The sequence below is a fragment of the Aquarana catesbeiana genome, linkage group LG02 (genome assembly GCF_042186555.1).
Source record: "Aquarana catesbeiana isolate 2022-GZ linkage group LG02, ASM4218655v1, whole genome shotgun sequence".
In the NCBI taxonomy this organism is placed as follows: domain Eukaryota; kingdom Metazoa; phylum Chordata; class Amphibia; order Anura; family Ranidae; genus Aquarana; species Aquarana catesbeiana.
In genome coordinates, this window is record NC_133325.1 from 770,555,445 (window position 1) to 770,568,809 (window position 13,365).

The 13,365-nt window shown below is 44.2% G+C and overlaps 1 protein-coding gene across 1 annotated transcript in view; it reads left to right on the forward strand.

The window, feature by feature from the left end:
• Positions 1-1,728: 1,728 nt before the first annotated feature.
• The window catches only part of LOC141127730 (interferon-induced GTP-binding protein Mx2-like), a 68,488-nt gene continuing 56,851 nt past the window's right edge, over positions 1,729-13,365 (forward strand). The window contains exons 1-2 of the mRNA XM_073614481.1: positions 1,729-1,860; positions 5,045-5,202. Coding sequence (XP_073470582.1) covers positions 5,088-5,202 — 115 coding nt within the window. The 5' untranslated portion in view covers positions 1,729-1,860; positions 5,045-5,087. The remainder of the gene's footprint in view (positions 1,861-5,044; positions 5,203-13,365) is intronic.

A 13,365-nucleotide genomic window follows, 5' to 3' on the forward strand; every position in this document is an offset into this window, starting at 1 on the left:
GTGTAGAGGTACAATCAGGGTACAGATAGAGTAATGGGAGATTGCATGTGATGTAGAGTTCTGGGTAATGCGGAATGCAGGGGGTGGAGAGTGCGTAGTATTGAGGGTTGCAGGGGGTACAGAGGTGCGATGAGGGTACAGATAGAGTGATGGGAGATGCAGATTGTGTGCTGGGTAATGTGGAATGCAGGGAGAGCAGAGTAAGGTATAAGGGGGATGCAGGGGCATAGAGTGCAGGGTAGTGGGGGGTGCAGGGGGTACAGAGTGCAGAGTAGTGGGGGGGTACAGAGTGGGGGGTAGTGGAGGGTATAGGAAGTGCAGGGCAAGGGGGGGTGCAGAGAAGGGTGTAAGGGGATGTAGTGGGGAGTGGAAATTGTAGGGTAGTGGGGAGGGGTGCAGGGGGTATAGAGTGTAGGGTAGTAGGGAGTTCAACTAGAGGGGTGGGGGGTATAGGAAGTACAGATTGCAGGGCAGTTAAGAGAGGGGGTGCAGGGGTAGACAGTGTGCGGAAATGTGGAATTCAGGGGGTGCAGAAAAGGGTGTAAGGGGGTATGTAGGGGTAGAGAGTTCAGGGTAGTGGGGGATGCAGGGGGTACAGAGTGTAGCGAAGTGGGGAGTGCAGAGTGAAGGGTAGTGGGGAGGGGTGCAGTGGGTACAGAGTTGAGGGTAGTAGGGAGTTCAGGGGATACAGAGTATAAGGTAGTGGGGGTGCAGGGGATACAGAGTTAAAGGTAGTAGGGGGTGCAGGGGGTACAGCTTGTAGGGTAGTGGGGGGGTGCAGGATATACAGAGTTACGATTAGTAGGGGGTGCAGGGGGTACAAAGTGTAGAGTAGTTGGGGTGCAGAGTTTAGGGTAGTAGGGGTTACAGAGTGTGGGGTAGCAGGGGATGCAGGGGGTGCAATGTGTAGGATAGTAGGGGGTTCAGGGGTTACAGAGTGTAGGGTAGTGGGAGGTGCAGGGGATACAAAGTGTAGGGTAGTAGGGGGTTCAGGGGGTACAACGTGTATGGTAGTAGGGGACTCAGGGGGTACAGAATGTATGGCAGTGGGGGGTTCTGGGGGTACAGAGTGTAGGGTAGTGGAAGGTACAGGGGGTACAGAGTGTAGGGTAGTGGGGGGTTCAGAGGATACAGTGTGTATGGTAGTGAGAGGCGCAAGGGATACAGAATGTAGGGTAGTGAGAGGTGCAGGGGATACAGAGTGTAGGGTAGTGAGAGGTGCAGGGGATACAGAGTGTAGGGTAGTAGGGGGTTCAGGGGATACAGAGTGTATAGTAGTGGAGGATGCAGGGGGTACAACGTGAAGGGTAGTAGGGGATCAGGGGATACAGAGTGTAGGGTAGTGGGAGATGCAAGGGGTACAGATTGTAGGGCAGTGGGGGGTTCAGGGGGTATAGAGTGAAGGCTAGTGTACAAGTCGACCAATAGGGGGTACTGGGGGACCTGTCAGGTAGGGTGATTTCTAATGGTGGTCCTGGTTGCCTACATAAGTAGGTTATACAACCCCCTATATTTTTCCAGCTGCATACTTGGCTGTGTGCCTGGAGTTCAGGTTGTGTATTTCCTGTGATTGGAATTTGCGGTCAGCTTGCTGTGTTTGTCAATGGAAGGGTTACAAAGACGATCGGTCTGGTCATTGTGAAGCACAGTGGAGGGGGGGGGGGGGGGGTGGTGGTGCTGATGCTGCTTTGGTCTTAGTTTCGTTTCTCAGGATGAATTCTCCATCCTCTGAGGTTTCACTTTCCTTTATCTAGAATAGCAGATGAAGGTGGGAGGAGGAGGAAGCAAGGATTATAAATGAGCAGAACCGATAAGAGATGTTTCATTCTGCACTGAGATCTGCGAGGTGACAAGAGTGCGGTGAGTACGTCTCCCATTAAGATGACACATTATATTTAAAAAGCAGCCATACACTATACAATCTGATTGTACAATCTCCTATAGGATTTGTCATCAACCATGTAGTGCAGGGAACTGCCTGATTGGATACAATTTGTATGGATTGTTTGTCCTTATATTACCTAGTTTAGGTAAATCTAATAGTGCTCATACATGCTTCAATTTTATTATCCGATCGATAATGCATTTCAATCAAAATGGCAAACAATCGAATAGCCATAGCTTTCCTTCCAATTGATTTTGATCGGGGTTGGTCAGCCAGGGCAGAAAATGATCAATTGTGTTGCTTCGACGGGCAGCACTGACATGTTTTTTCTGTGAATTCAATCGTATTTCGTTCACCAGATCATGAGATCGCATAGTAGCAGCAGAGATGCGACCGCTAACTATCGATCGTAACTTTCAACTATTGATCAAAATCCACTTCCATGTTTGGATTTATACTGATCAAATTGGGGAGGGGGGGATAACTATAGATTGATTATTCTGATCAAGAGAAATCAATTGGAAAATAAATTGATCATTCAATCAATCAATCAAAATGAAAAATCAGATAGTATAGTGTATGGCCGGCTTAAGGCTGACTACCTAACTTGCAGTACAAATCGAATACTTTTAAGTGCCATTTGCTTTCCTTATCCCTCATTCCCCCTTTCCTTATCCCTCACTCCCCCTTCCTTATCCCTCACTCCCCCCTTCCTTATCCCTCACTCCCCCCTTCCTTATCCCTCACTCCCCCCTTCCTTATCCCTCACTCCCCCCTTCCTTATCCCTCACTCCCCCTTTTCTTATCCCTCACTCCCCCTTCCTTATCCCTCACTCCCCCTTCCTTATCTCTCACTCCCCCTTCCTTATCCCTCACTCCCCCCTTCCTTATCCCTCACTCCCCCCTTCCTTATCCCTCACTCCCCCCTTCCTTATCCCTCACTCCCCCTTTTCTTATCCCTCACTCCCCCTTCCTTATCTCTCACTCCCCCTTCCTTATCCCTCACTCCCCCCTTCCTTATCCCTCACTCCCCCCTTCCTTATCCCTCACTCCCCCCTTCCTTATCCCTCACTCCCCCTTTCCTTATCCCTCACTCCCCCTTTCCTTATCCCTCACTCCCTTCTTCCTTATCCCTCACTCCCCCCTTCCTTATCCCTCACTCCCCCCTTCCTTATCCCTCACTCCCCCCTTCCTTATCCCTCACTCCCCCTTTTCTTATCCCTCACTCCCCCTTTCCTTATCCCTCACTCCCCCCTTCCTTATCCCTCACTCCCCCTTTTCTTATCCCTCACTCCCCCTTTCCTTATCCCTCACTCCCTTCTTCCTTATCCCTCACTCCCCCCTTCCTTATCCCTCACTCCCCCCTTCCTTATCCCTCACTCCCTTCTTCCTTATCCCTCACTCCCCCCTTCCTTATTCCTCACTCCCTTCTTCCTTATCCCTCACTCCCTTCTTCCTTATCCCTCACTCCCCCATTTCTTATCCCTCACTCCCCCCTTCCTTATCCCTCACTCCCTCACTTCACTGATGTAATCTCCCCGTTCTGCCTAATGACACTATCACTGATCTTTGCTCCCTGTAATGGGGATTGGTGATCAGTGATGTGTCACACATAGCCCCTCCCCCCACAGTTAAAAACACTCCCTAAGACACACTTAACCCCTACAGCGCCACCTAGTGGTTAACCCCTTCACTGCCAGTCACATTTTTACAGTAATCAATGCAATTTTTTAGCATTGATCGCTGTATTAATACCAATGGTCCCAAAAATGTGTCAAAAATTTCCGATGTGTCCGCCATAATGTCGAAGTCACGATAAAAATCGTTGATCGCCGCCATTACTAGTAAAAAAAAATTATCAATAAAAATGCCATAAATCCATCCCCTATTTTGTAGACGCTATAACTTTTGCGCAAACCAATCAGTAAACGCTTATTGCGATTTTTTTTAACAAAAGAATGTAGAAGAATACGTATCGGCCTAAACTGAGGAAAAAAAATGTTTTTTTAAATATTTTTTGGGAATATTTATTATAACAAAAAGTAAAAAATAATGTAGTAAATGAATAGTATTAATATCGAAGTAAAATAATTTTTCAAAATTGTCGCTATTGTTTTGTCGCACAAAATAAAAACCGCAGAGGCCATCAAATACCACCAAAAGAAAGCTCTATTTGTGGGGAAAAAAGGACGTCAATTTTGTTTGGGAGCCACGTCGCACGACCACGCAATTGTCAGTTAAAGCGAAGCAGTGCCGAATCGCAAAAAAGTGCTCTGGTCAGGAAGGGGGTAAAATCTTCCGGGGCTGAAGCGGTTAATATGAATGGGCTGAAATTGCACGCCACACAGAACTGCATGTGAATCGCACAGGAACGCACAGCTCATTCCCCTGCAATGCGGATGCAGGCATGGTGTGAACCGGCCCATAATGGGTAGACAGCTTTAGACCTGAGAAGAGAGGGAGCAGTCAAGCACAACCATTGTGTAGAACTGCATAGCTCCTAACTGTCCCGGATTTCGAGGGACTGTCCCTGATTTGGAGCAATGTCCCTCTGTCCCTCATTTGTCCCTCATTTTGGTCTGATCTATATAGTTGTATATAAAACGCACTTTTTATCTTTCAAAAAGTGTTTCCCAGTGCTAAACCTTTCATCTGATTGCTAAATTGCTGCATTTGTAAATTCTAAAAGCCAATATAAAGGAATAGTAGTGGTAAAAAAAAAACACTTGTGGATTTAATTAACCTTTTTTTTTTTTGGTTAATTCTCCTTTAAGGGGGTGTGGCAGGGGGCGTGTCCTTTGTCTACATGCGTTTGCTGGTAGGTGTCCCTCATTCCCATCTCAAAGTGTTGGGAGTTGTGGAACTGCAATAAAGGAAGCAGAACCTGCAAGTGTAATGATCAGACATGGCTGCCTCCATGTACAGAGAAGGAGTTATATTATAGACTGAAGTAAGTTTTATTTAAACAGTAACTGATATCAAAAGCATTGTTCACATCCAGCTTTTCTCCTTCACCCAGGTATCTATAAAGTTATGATAAGACTATATGTTCCCTTTAAGTATAATCCGGGTGTATAGACAACTGTACTGATCCACTCCCATTGCTCAGAATGGTGAATGCCGAGACAATGATATGTCCTAAACCTTCCTTCCCTGCAGGTACCAGAATCCAAACATCTTATTGTGTCCCATCCTCTGTGCCATGTCTAGTCCACCTCCATGTCCCCCTGTGGAGCAGGTCCTTGTACCTCCCTTGAAGGTGAAACTGCCATCTGTCTTTGGCAAAGCAAATCCAGTGAAGCTACAAGTTAATGGAGGTAGGATTGTCAATCTACTACTTAATAATAATAATAATTATGGATACACCCAGGGCCGCTGATGGGGGGGGTGGGGGGACCACCAGTCCTCCTGTAGGGGGCCCAGCACACATGGGGGCCCGGACAGGGAGGAGGATTGGTGCGGTGACAGAACCACGCCCTGTGCAGCTCTCTGCAGCAGCTGAAAGCCTGTTTGTCTCCCTCCCACCAGCTTTCAGCTGCTAGAGGGAGAAGCACAGGGCATTGTGTTCTGTAATTAACCCCGGGGTCGGCATTCATGTAAATCGCCCGCTACTTATATGCAAATCACATGGGCATTTATGTGTAAATTAGGCCGGCAACCCACCAAGGTTGAAGAATCTTATAGTCATGTTAGGACATTAACCACTTCCGGACCGCCTCACGTCCTAACTTTGAAGAGGAATATCGTTGTTATGGCAGCAGCTAGCTGCCATAACCCCTGGTATCTCCTCTTCTTCGGCCGGCTGTCCGCTTTCCGATTAGAGTGGTCTCTGCGGCGGATTCGCCGCAAGATCACTTTTATCGGCGGGGGGGAGAGGGACCCCCTCCCACCACGCTCCGGTGCCCTCCGCTGCTTACCAGAGCCATCGGCAGAGGCGATCGGATGTTACCCCTTGCTGGGTATGGACACGAGTGAGGGGAAGATGGCCCCCCCACCCGTCTCCATAACATTGCAGGGTGGAAGCGACATCAAAACGTCACTTCCGCTCATAGCTCTTAAAGGGCCATTAAAAAAAATTAAAATTTTTAAATGACAACTTTTTATTTATTTTTTATTTTTTATTGCATTTTAGTGTAAATATGAGATCTGAGGTCTTTTTGACCCCCAGATCTCATATTTAAGAGGTCCTGTCATGCTTTTTTCTATTAAAAGGGATGTTTACATTCCTTGTAATAGGAATAAAAGTGACACAATTTTTTTGTTGTTAAAAGAACAGTGTAAAAATAAAAAATAAAAAGGTAAAATAAATAAGAAATTAAAAAAAATTTAAACGCACCCCGTCGCGCCGAGCTCGCGCGCAGAATCGAACGCACACGTGAGTAGCGCCCGCATATGAAAACGGTGTTCAAACCACGAGGTATCCCCGCAATCGGTAGAGTGAGAGCAATAATTCTAGCCCTAGACCTCCTCTGTAACTCAAAACATACAACCTGTAGAATTTTTTAAACGTCGCCTACGGAGATTTTTTAAGGGTAAAAGTTTGTCGCCATTCCAAGAGTGGGCGCAATTTTGAAGCGTGACATGTTGGGTATCAATTTACCTGGCAAAACATTATCTTTCACTTTATAAAAAAAAAAAATTGGGCTAACTTTACTGTTGTCTTATTTCTTAATTCAAAAAAGTATTTTTTTCCAAAAAAAGTGCGCTTATAAGACCGCTGCGCAAATACGGTGTGACAGAAAGTATTGCAACGACCGCCATTTTATTCTCTAGGGTGTTAGAAAAAAAAAAAGTATAATGTTTGGGGGTTCTAAGTCATTTTCTAGCAAAAAAAAAAAAAAAACTGTTTTTAACTTGTAAACAACAAATCTCAAAAAGAGGCTCGGTCCTTAAGTGGTTAAGCTAGAGATCTGTATTGTATTTATAGACCTGTATTTCGGGAATGATTGGTTTATATTTACTCGATGTCCTCAGAACACTTCAGGTAGAATGATGTCCAAAGAATGAGGAACTACGAGCTCTCAAGTTTCAATAGACCGATCACGGCAACTGAATATATAGCATGTGAAGTGGATGGGGGGAGGGGTTGCGTAAATGGACCGGGAACATGTCTTGTACTTGTTCAGACGTTCCAACGCCCTATTTCGGTAAAGTTGAGTACAGGATGTTTTTTAACCACTTCAGCTCCAGAAGATTTTACCCCTTCATGATCAGGCCGTTTTTGCTATTTAGCACTGTGCTACTTTAAAGAGGTTGTAAACCTCTCTGGGGAAGTTGTACCTATAGGTCAGGGATATGCAATTAGTGGACCTCCAGTTGTTGCAGAACTACAAGTCCCATGAGGCATAGCGAGACTCTGACAGCCACAAGCATGACACCCAGAGGCAGAGGCATGATGGGACTTGTAGTTCTGTAACAGCTGGAGGTCCGCTAATTGCATATCCCTGCTATAGGTGATCCTACAAAAAGGCTGACCTATAGGTACTGTAAATATCTCCTAAACGTGCGCCGTTTAGGAGATATCTACTGTGTTTTGCGCCGATGATGTCATTGGCCCCTCCTCCGTGCCGTTTCTTCACAAGTGAGTGCCGTAACCGGCGGCTCCCACACGCATGCTTGGGAGTGACATCACGCGGCTCCGGCCAGTCACACAGCTGGGAGTCCGCGGCCCCCGGAAAGGAAGAGGGGCGAACACGGATGTGGCCTCCAGAGGGGACAGCGCGGGCTTCGTTTTGCAGGTAAGTATCACATCATGTGCTAGTATGCGATGCATAGATCCAACAAGGTGTTGGAAACGTTCCTCAGAGATTTTGCTCCATAGTGATATGATATCATCACACAGTTGCTGCAGATTTTGTCAGCTGCACATCCATGATGAGGATCTCCCGTTCCAACACATCCCAAAGGTGCTCTATTGGATGAGATCTGGTGAGTGTGGTGCTCTATTGAATGAGATCTGGTGAGTGTGGAGGCCATTGGAGTGCAGGGACCTCATTGTCCAGTGGTGAGATGATTGGAGCTTTATGACATGGTGCATTATCCTGCTGGAAGGAGCCATCAGAAGATGGGTACACTGTAGTCATAAAGGGATGGACATGGTCAGCAACAATACTCAGGTAGGCCGTGGTGTTTAAATGATGCTCAATTGGTACTAAGGGGCCCAAAGTGTGCCAAGAAAATATCCCCCACACCATTACACCACCACCAGCCTGAACCGGTGACACAAGGCAGGATGGATCCATACTTTCATGTTGTTTACACCAAATTCTGACCCGACCATCTGAATGTTGCAGCTGAAATCAAGACTCATCAGACCAGGCAACGTTTTTCCAATCTTCTATTGTCCAATTTTGGTGATCCTGTGCCAATTGTAGCCTCAGTTTCCTGTTCTTAGCTGACAGGAGTGGCATCCGATGTGGTCTTCTGCTGCTGTAGCCCATTTGCTTTAACGTTCAATGTGTTGTGCATTCAGAGATGGTATTCTGCATACCTTGGTTGTAACGAGTGGTTATTTGAGTTACTGTTGCCTTTCTATCATCTCAAACCAGTCTGCCTATTCTCCTCTGACATCAACAAGGCATTTTCTACCACACAACTGCCGCTCACTGGATATTTTCTCCTTTTCGGACCATTCTCTGTGAACCCAAGAGATGGTTGTGTGTGAAAATCCCAGTAGATCAGCAGTTTTTGAAATACTCAGACCAGCCCGTCTGGCCCCAAAGACCATGACACGTTCAAAGTCACATTCTGATGCTCGGTTTGAACTTCAGAAGTCGTCTGCACCACGTCTAGATGCCTAAATGCATTGAGTTGCTGCCAGGTGATTGTCCGGTTAACAGTTTGTGTTACCAAGCAATTAAACAGGTGTACCTAATAAAGTAGCTGGTGAGTGTATATAGTGGAATTTTTATATACTGTATTTTTTTTTTATACTACTAATGGTGATCAGCGACTTTTGAAGGGACTGCAATATTTTTAGGCTGTCAAAATCAGGTATATAGAAAATCCGCCCCCTCCTACACCTAAAACGCTGCGCTGATGGAAAAATGAAGCTTAAATCTAAGCTGCTGCTTGAAGTGTAACAACCATAAATACAAAAATTTGATTCACCACAATCTCGCCCCAAGTGAACTCAAATAGCAGCGCTAAATAAAATCCTAATCATAAATGAAATAAAAGAGTGATGAAATAAAATATCCACCAGTGATAAACTTATATACTCACTCCTTCCTACTACTGTGCAAAAATAATATGATCTATATTCACAAATATAGTGCGCATAACCAATTACGTGAATATCATAACTGTACACAAAAATATATATAAAGTTAAAATATATATATATATAAACACCAGTGTAAATAAGTCCACAAATGTGTAAAAAAAAGTCCAAAAAATATTGATCCGTGACGTGATACAGTGTAGATCTCCACTTTAAGTAACTCTTCCACCGCACCTCTGTGACTGTGAATCCACTCCCCTTAAGTTAATACACTCACCAGCTCCTTTCGCCCACACTCTCGTGTTGGGCCACAAAGCTTTATCCCACACAGAAAGGGGAAATAAATGGTCTCCAATAGTTCACCTTTACATATCCAGAGTGTAATGATAAAAGAGCTCTCTCCACATGAAAAAAAGAAAATGATCCAATAGTGCAATAACGTAATGATATTTATTAAAATAACACACTCTTCCACCATTAAACTCACATCTTTAAAATTCACTGCAAGCTCAAAACAGCACAGCACAGCAAGCTGTCACAGCAAAAACTCCAAACAGTAAAACCAGTGTATGGTGGTCACGGCGGACCCAGGTACTGCGCTCTCTAATACCCGTCTCACCCGATCCCTGGTGTTACTAGGACCCACTTCCGCACTTCTTTGTATGGCGCTCCCTGTCACAGCGTCCTACGTCACAAGCGTTCGATTGCCGTGTAGCCACGCCCCGACATGTTTCGTCATGAAGACTTAATCATGGGATTGGCTACACGGCCCGGCAATCATTCCTTTATACCCTCCGCTCCTGATCCGAGCGGAAATAACCTTACTGCGCCTGCGCGCTCCCTGTGTCCCCGCTCGCACCATACATCACTATTACAATGCAGCAGAGCATGTAAGGTTCCGTTAATCATAATATTGATATGCATATCAAAACATTTAATCCAATAGTATTAATATTAAAATGAGGATTTCTCCTCCACACACAATTAAAAGCGGGCTAATTCTCCCTTATGTGGATTAAAACTACATTAAAACTGAGGGACATCACTCCCTTGAACAAGTGGTTAGATATGGAAAATTACATAAAAATAAAAATAAAGATGCATTAATACTACCCTATCAATGGATGAATCTACATCATTAACCCAATAAATACCTCAAAGTTGCCCTTAAGAAAAATATTTATATCCTTCCTACAACCCGAGAGGGGGACAGTGGTTCTTTACTTCTCAGTAGCAAACATTCATGCTTATATATATGAACCATGTATCCTCCTCACCTCCCGAGATTCATTCTGAATCTTTTTTATTCTTATTTTCTATTTTATTTAGAGAATATTTAACCCAATACTTAGAGTTTAAAAATACCAGTGTATCCCCTAAAGTGCTGTACATAGTTAGACCTACATCCAAAAACAGATCTTACTGAATCATCAACAGAACAAACAAGAAAAATGGGGGGGTACGGGGGGGGGGGGGGAGGAGAAGATTATGACAAGGTAAAGGGAGGTAAGGGAGGGGAGAGGGGAAAAGAGGGAAAAAGGAAAGGGGGGGAAAAGGTTTGCAAATTACATTTAATAATTATTGATGAAGCAGTTAAGATCTAATTCTATGTTTAGGCCTTTCGGAAAAAGACATTTTAGCAGGAATATCCATCGAGTCTCTCGTTGGGATAAATCCCTCACCCGATTTGAGCCCCTCCAGGTAGGATAAACTATATCAATCCCACAGAACTGAAGGAGACTGGGGTCCTGATCATGTTTTTCTTTAAAATGGAGGGACACACTGTGATACTTAAATCCGTTTCTAATATTAGACATATGTTCAGAGATTCGCACCCGTAGAAGTCGCTTAGTACGCCCAACATAAAACAGACCACAAGGGCACCACATTAGATACACCACAAACGACGAGTTACAAGTGATGAACTCTCTTATTTCGAAGGTCTCATTTTCATAATTAGTGATGCTCTTCATCCCTCTATTGCTGGTCTTAACTGTTCTACAGCATACACACTTCCTGCATGGGAAAAAAAAACATTTAAATCTATTTTTATAGAGGGGCGACCAGGTGGGTCAGGGATCTTTCTCACCCCCCTGTCTCCAAAGCTGGGAGCTCTTCTATAAATAAACCTAGGGAGTTCTGGAAGAACCTCCCCTAAATGGCGATCCCTACAAAGGATATACCAATATTTCTTAAAAATAACTTCAATTTCTTTGTATTGACAATGATAATTCAAAATAAATCCCCACTGGTGTTGTTCATTGGAGGTAGTAATTTCTTTTTCTTGGCTTTTTAAACACTCTTTCCTTGGGATACTGGCCACCTGCTCTATATTTCTATCCAGGGATCCTTCCGAATATCCCTTTTGCAGGAACCTCTCCTTTAATATGTTGGCCTGTGTGTAATATTTTTCCTGTTCAGAGCAGTTCCGGCGGATCCTCAGCATTTGTCCCTTGCGAATATTTTTAATCCAAGCAGGGTGGTCACCACTCCTGATGGATAAAAAGCTGTTTCGATCCTTTGGTTTAAAAAATACACATGTGCCTAGAGAGTTCCCTCTTTTCTCAATTGTTACATCCAGGAAGTTGACACTCATATCACTCACTTGTGCCTCCAATCTGATATTATTTCCATTGGTGTTCAGGTAGCCCAAAAATTAATCCAAAGATTCCCTCGAATCCTTCCAAATAAATAGGAGGTCGTCTATGAATCTTCGGTAAAGTCTGAGTTTTGACAATCGTCTACTGAATATGTATCTGTCTTCCCACTCAGCCATAAACAGGTTGGCGAGGCTGGGAGCATATTTAGCTCCCATAGCCACGCCAACCTGTTTATGGCTGAGTGGGAAGACAGATACATATTCAGTAGACGTTTGTCCCAACTCAGACTTTACCGAAGATTCATAGACGACCTCCTATTTATTTGGGAGGGATCGAGGGAATCTTTGGATGAATTTCTGGGCTACCTGAACACCAATGGAAATAATATCAGATTGGAGGCACAAGTGAGTGATATGAGCGTCAACTTCCTGGATGTAACAATTGAGAAAAGAGGGAACTCTCTAGGCACATGTGTATTTTTTAAACCAAAGGATCGAAACAGCTTTTTATCCATCAGGAGTGGTGACCACCCTGCTTGGATTAAAAATATTCGCAAGGGACAAATGCTGAGGATCCGCCGGAACTGCTCTGAACAGGAAAAATATTACACACAGGCCAACATATTAAAGGAGAGGTTCCTGCAAAAGGGATATTCGGAAGGATCCCTGGATAGAGTTATAGAGCAGGTGGCCAGTATCCCAAGGAAAGAGTGTTTAAAAAGCAAAGAAAAAGAAATTACTACCTCCAATGAACAACACCAGTGGGGATTTATTTCGAATTATCATTGTCAATACAAAGAAATTGAAGTTATTTTTAAGAAATATTGGTATATCCTTTGTAGGGATCGCCATTTAGGGGAGGTTCTTCCAGAACTCCCTAGGTTTATTTATAGAAGAGCTCCCAGCTTTGGAGACAGGGGGGTGAAAAAGATCCTTGACCCACCTGGTCGCCCCTCTATAAAAATAGATTTAAATGTTTTTTTCCCATGCAGGAAGTGTGTATGCTGTAGAACAGTTAAGACCAGCAATAGAGGGATGAAGAGCATCACTAATTATGAAAATGAGACCTTTGAAATAAGAGAGTTCATCACTTGTAACTCGTCGTATGTGGTGTATCTAATGTGGTGCCCTTGTGGTCTGTTTTATGTTGGGCGTCCTAAGCGACTTCTAAGGGTGAGAATCTCTGAACATATGTCTAATATTAGAAACGGATTTAAGTATCACAGTGTGTCCCTCCATTTTAAAGAAAAACATGATCAGGACCCCAGTCTCCTTCAGTTCTGTGGGATTGATATAGTTTATCCTACCTGGAGGGGCTCAAATCGGGTGAGGGATTTATCCCAACGAGAGACTCGATGGATATTCCTGCTAAAATGTCTTTTTCCGAAAGGCCTAAACATAGAATTAGATCTTAACTGCTTCATCAATAATTATTAAATTTAATTTGAAACCTTTCCCCCCTTTCCTTTTTCCCTCTTTTCCCCTCCCCCCCCTTACCTCCCTTTACCTTGTCAAAATCTTCTCCTTCCCTTCCCTCCCCCCCCCCCCACCCCCCATTTTTCTTGTTTGTTCTGTTGATGATTCAGTAAGATCTGTTTTTGGATGTAGGTCTAACTATGTACAGCACTTTAGGGGATACACTGGTATTTTTAAACTCTA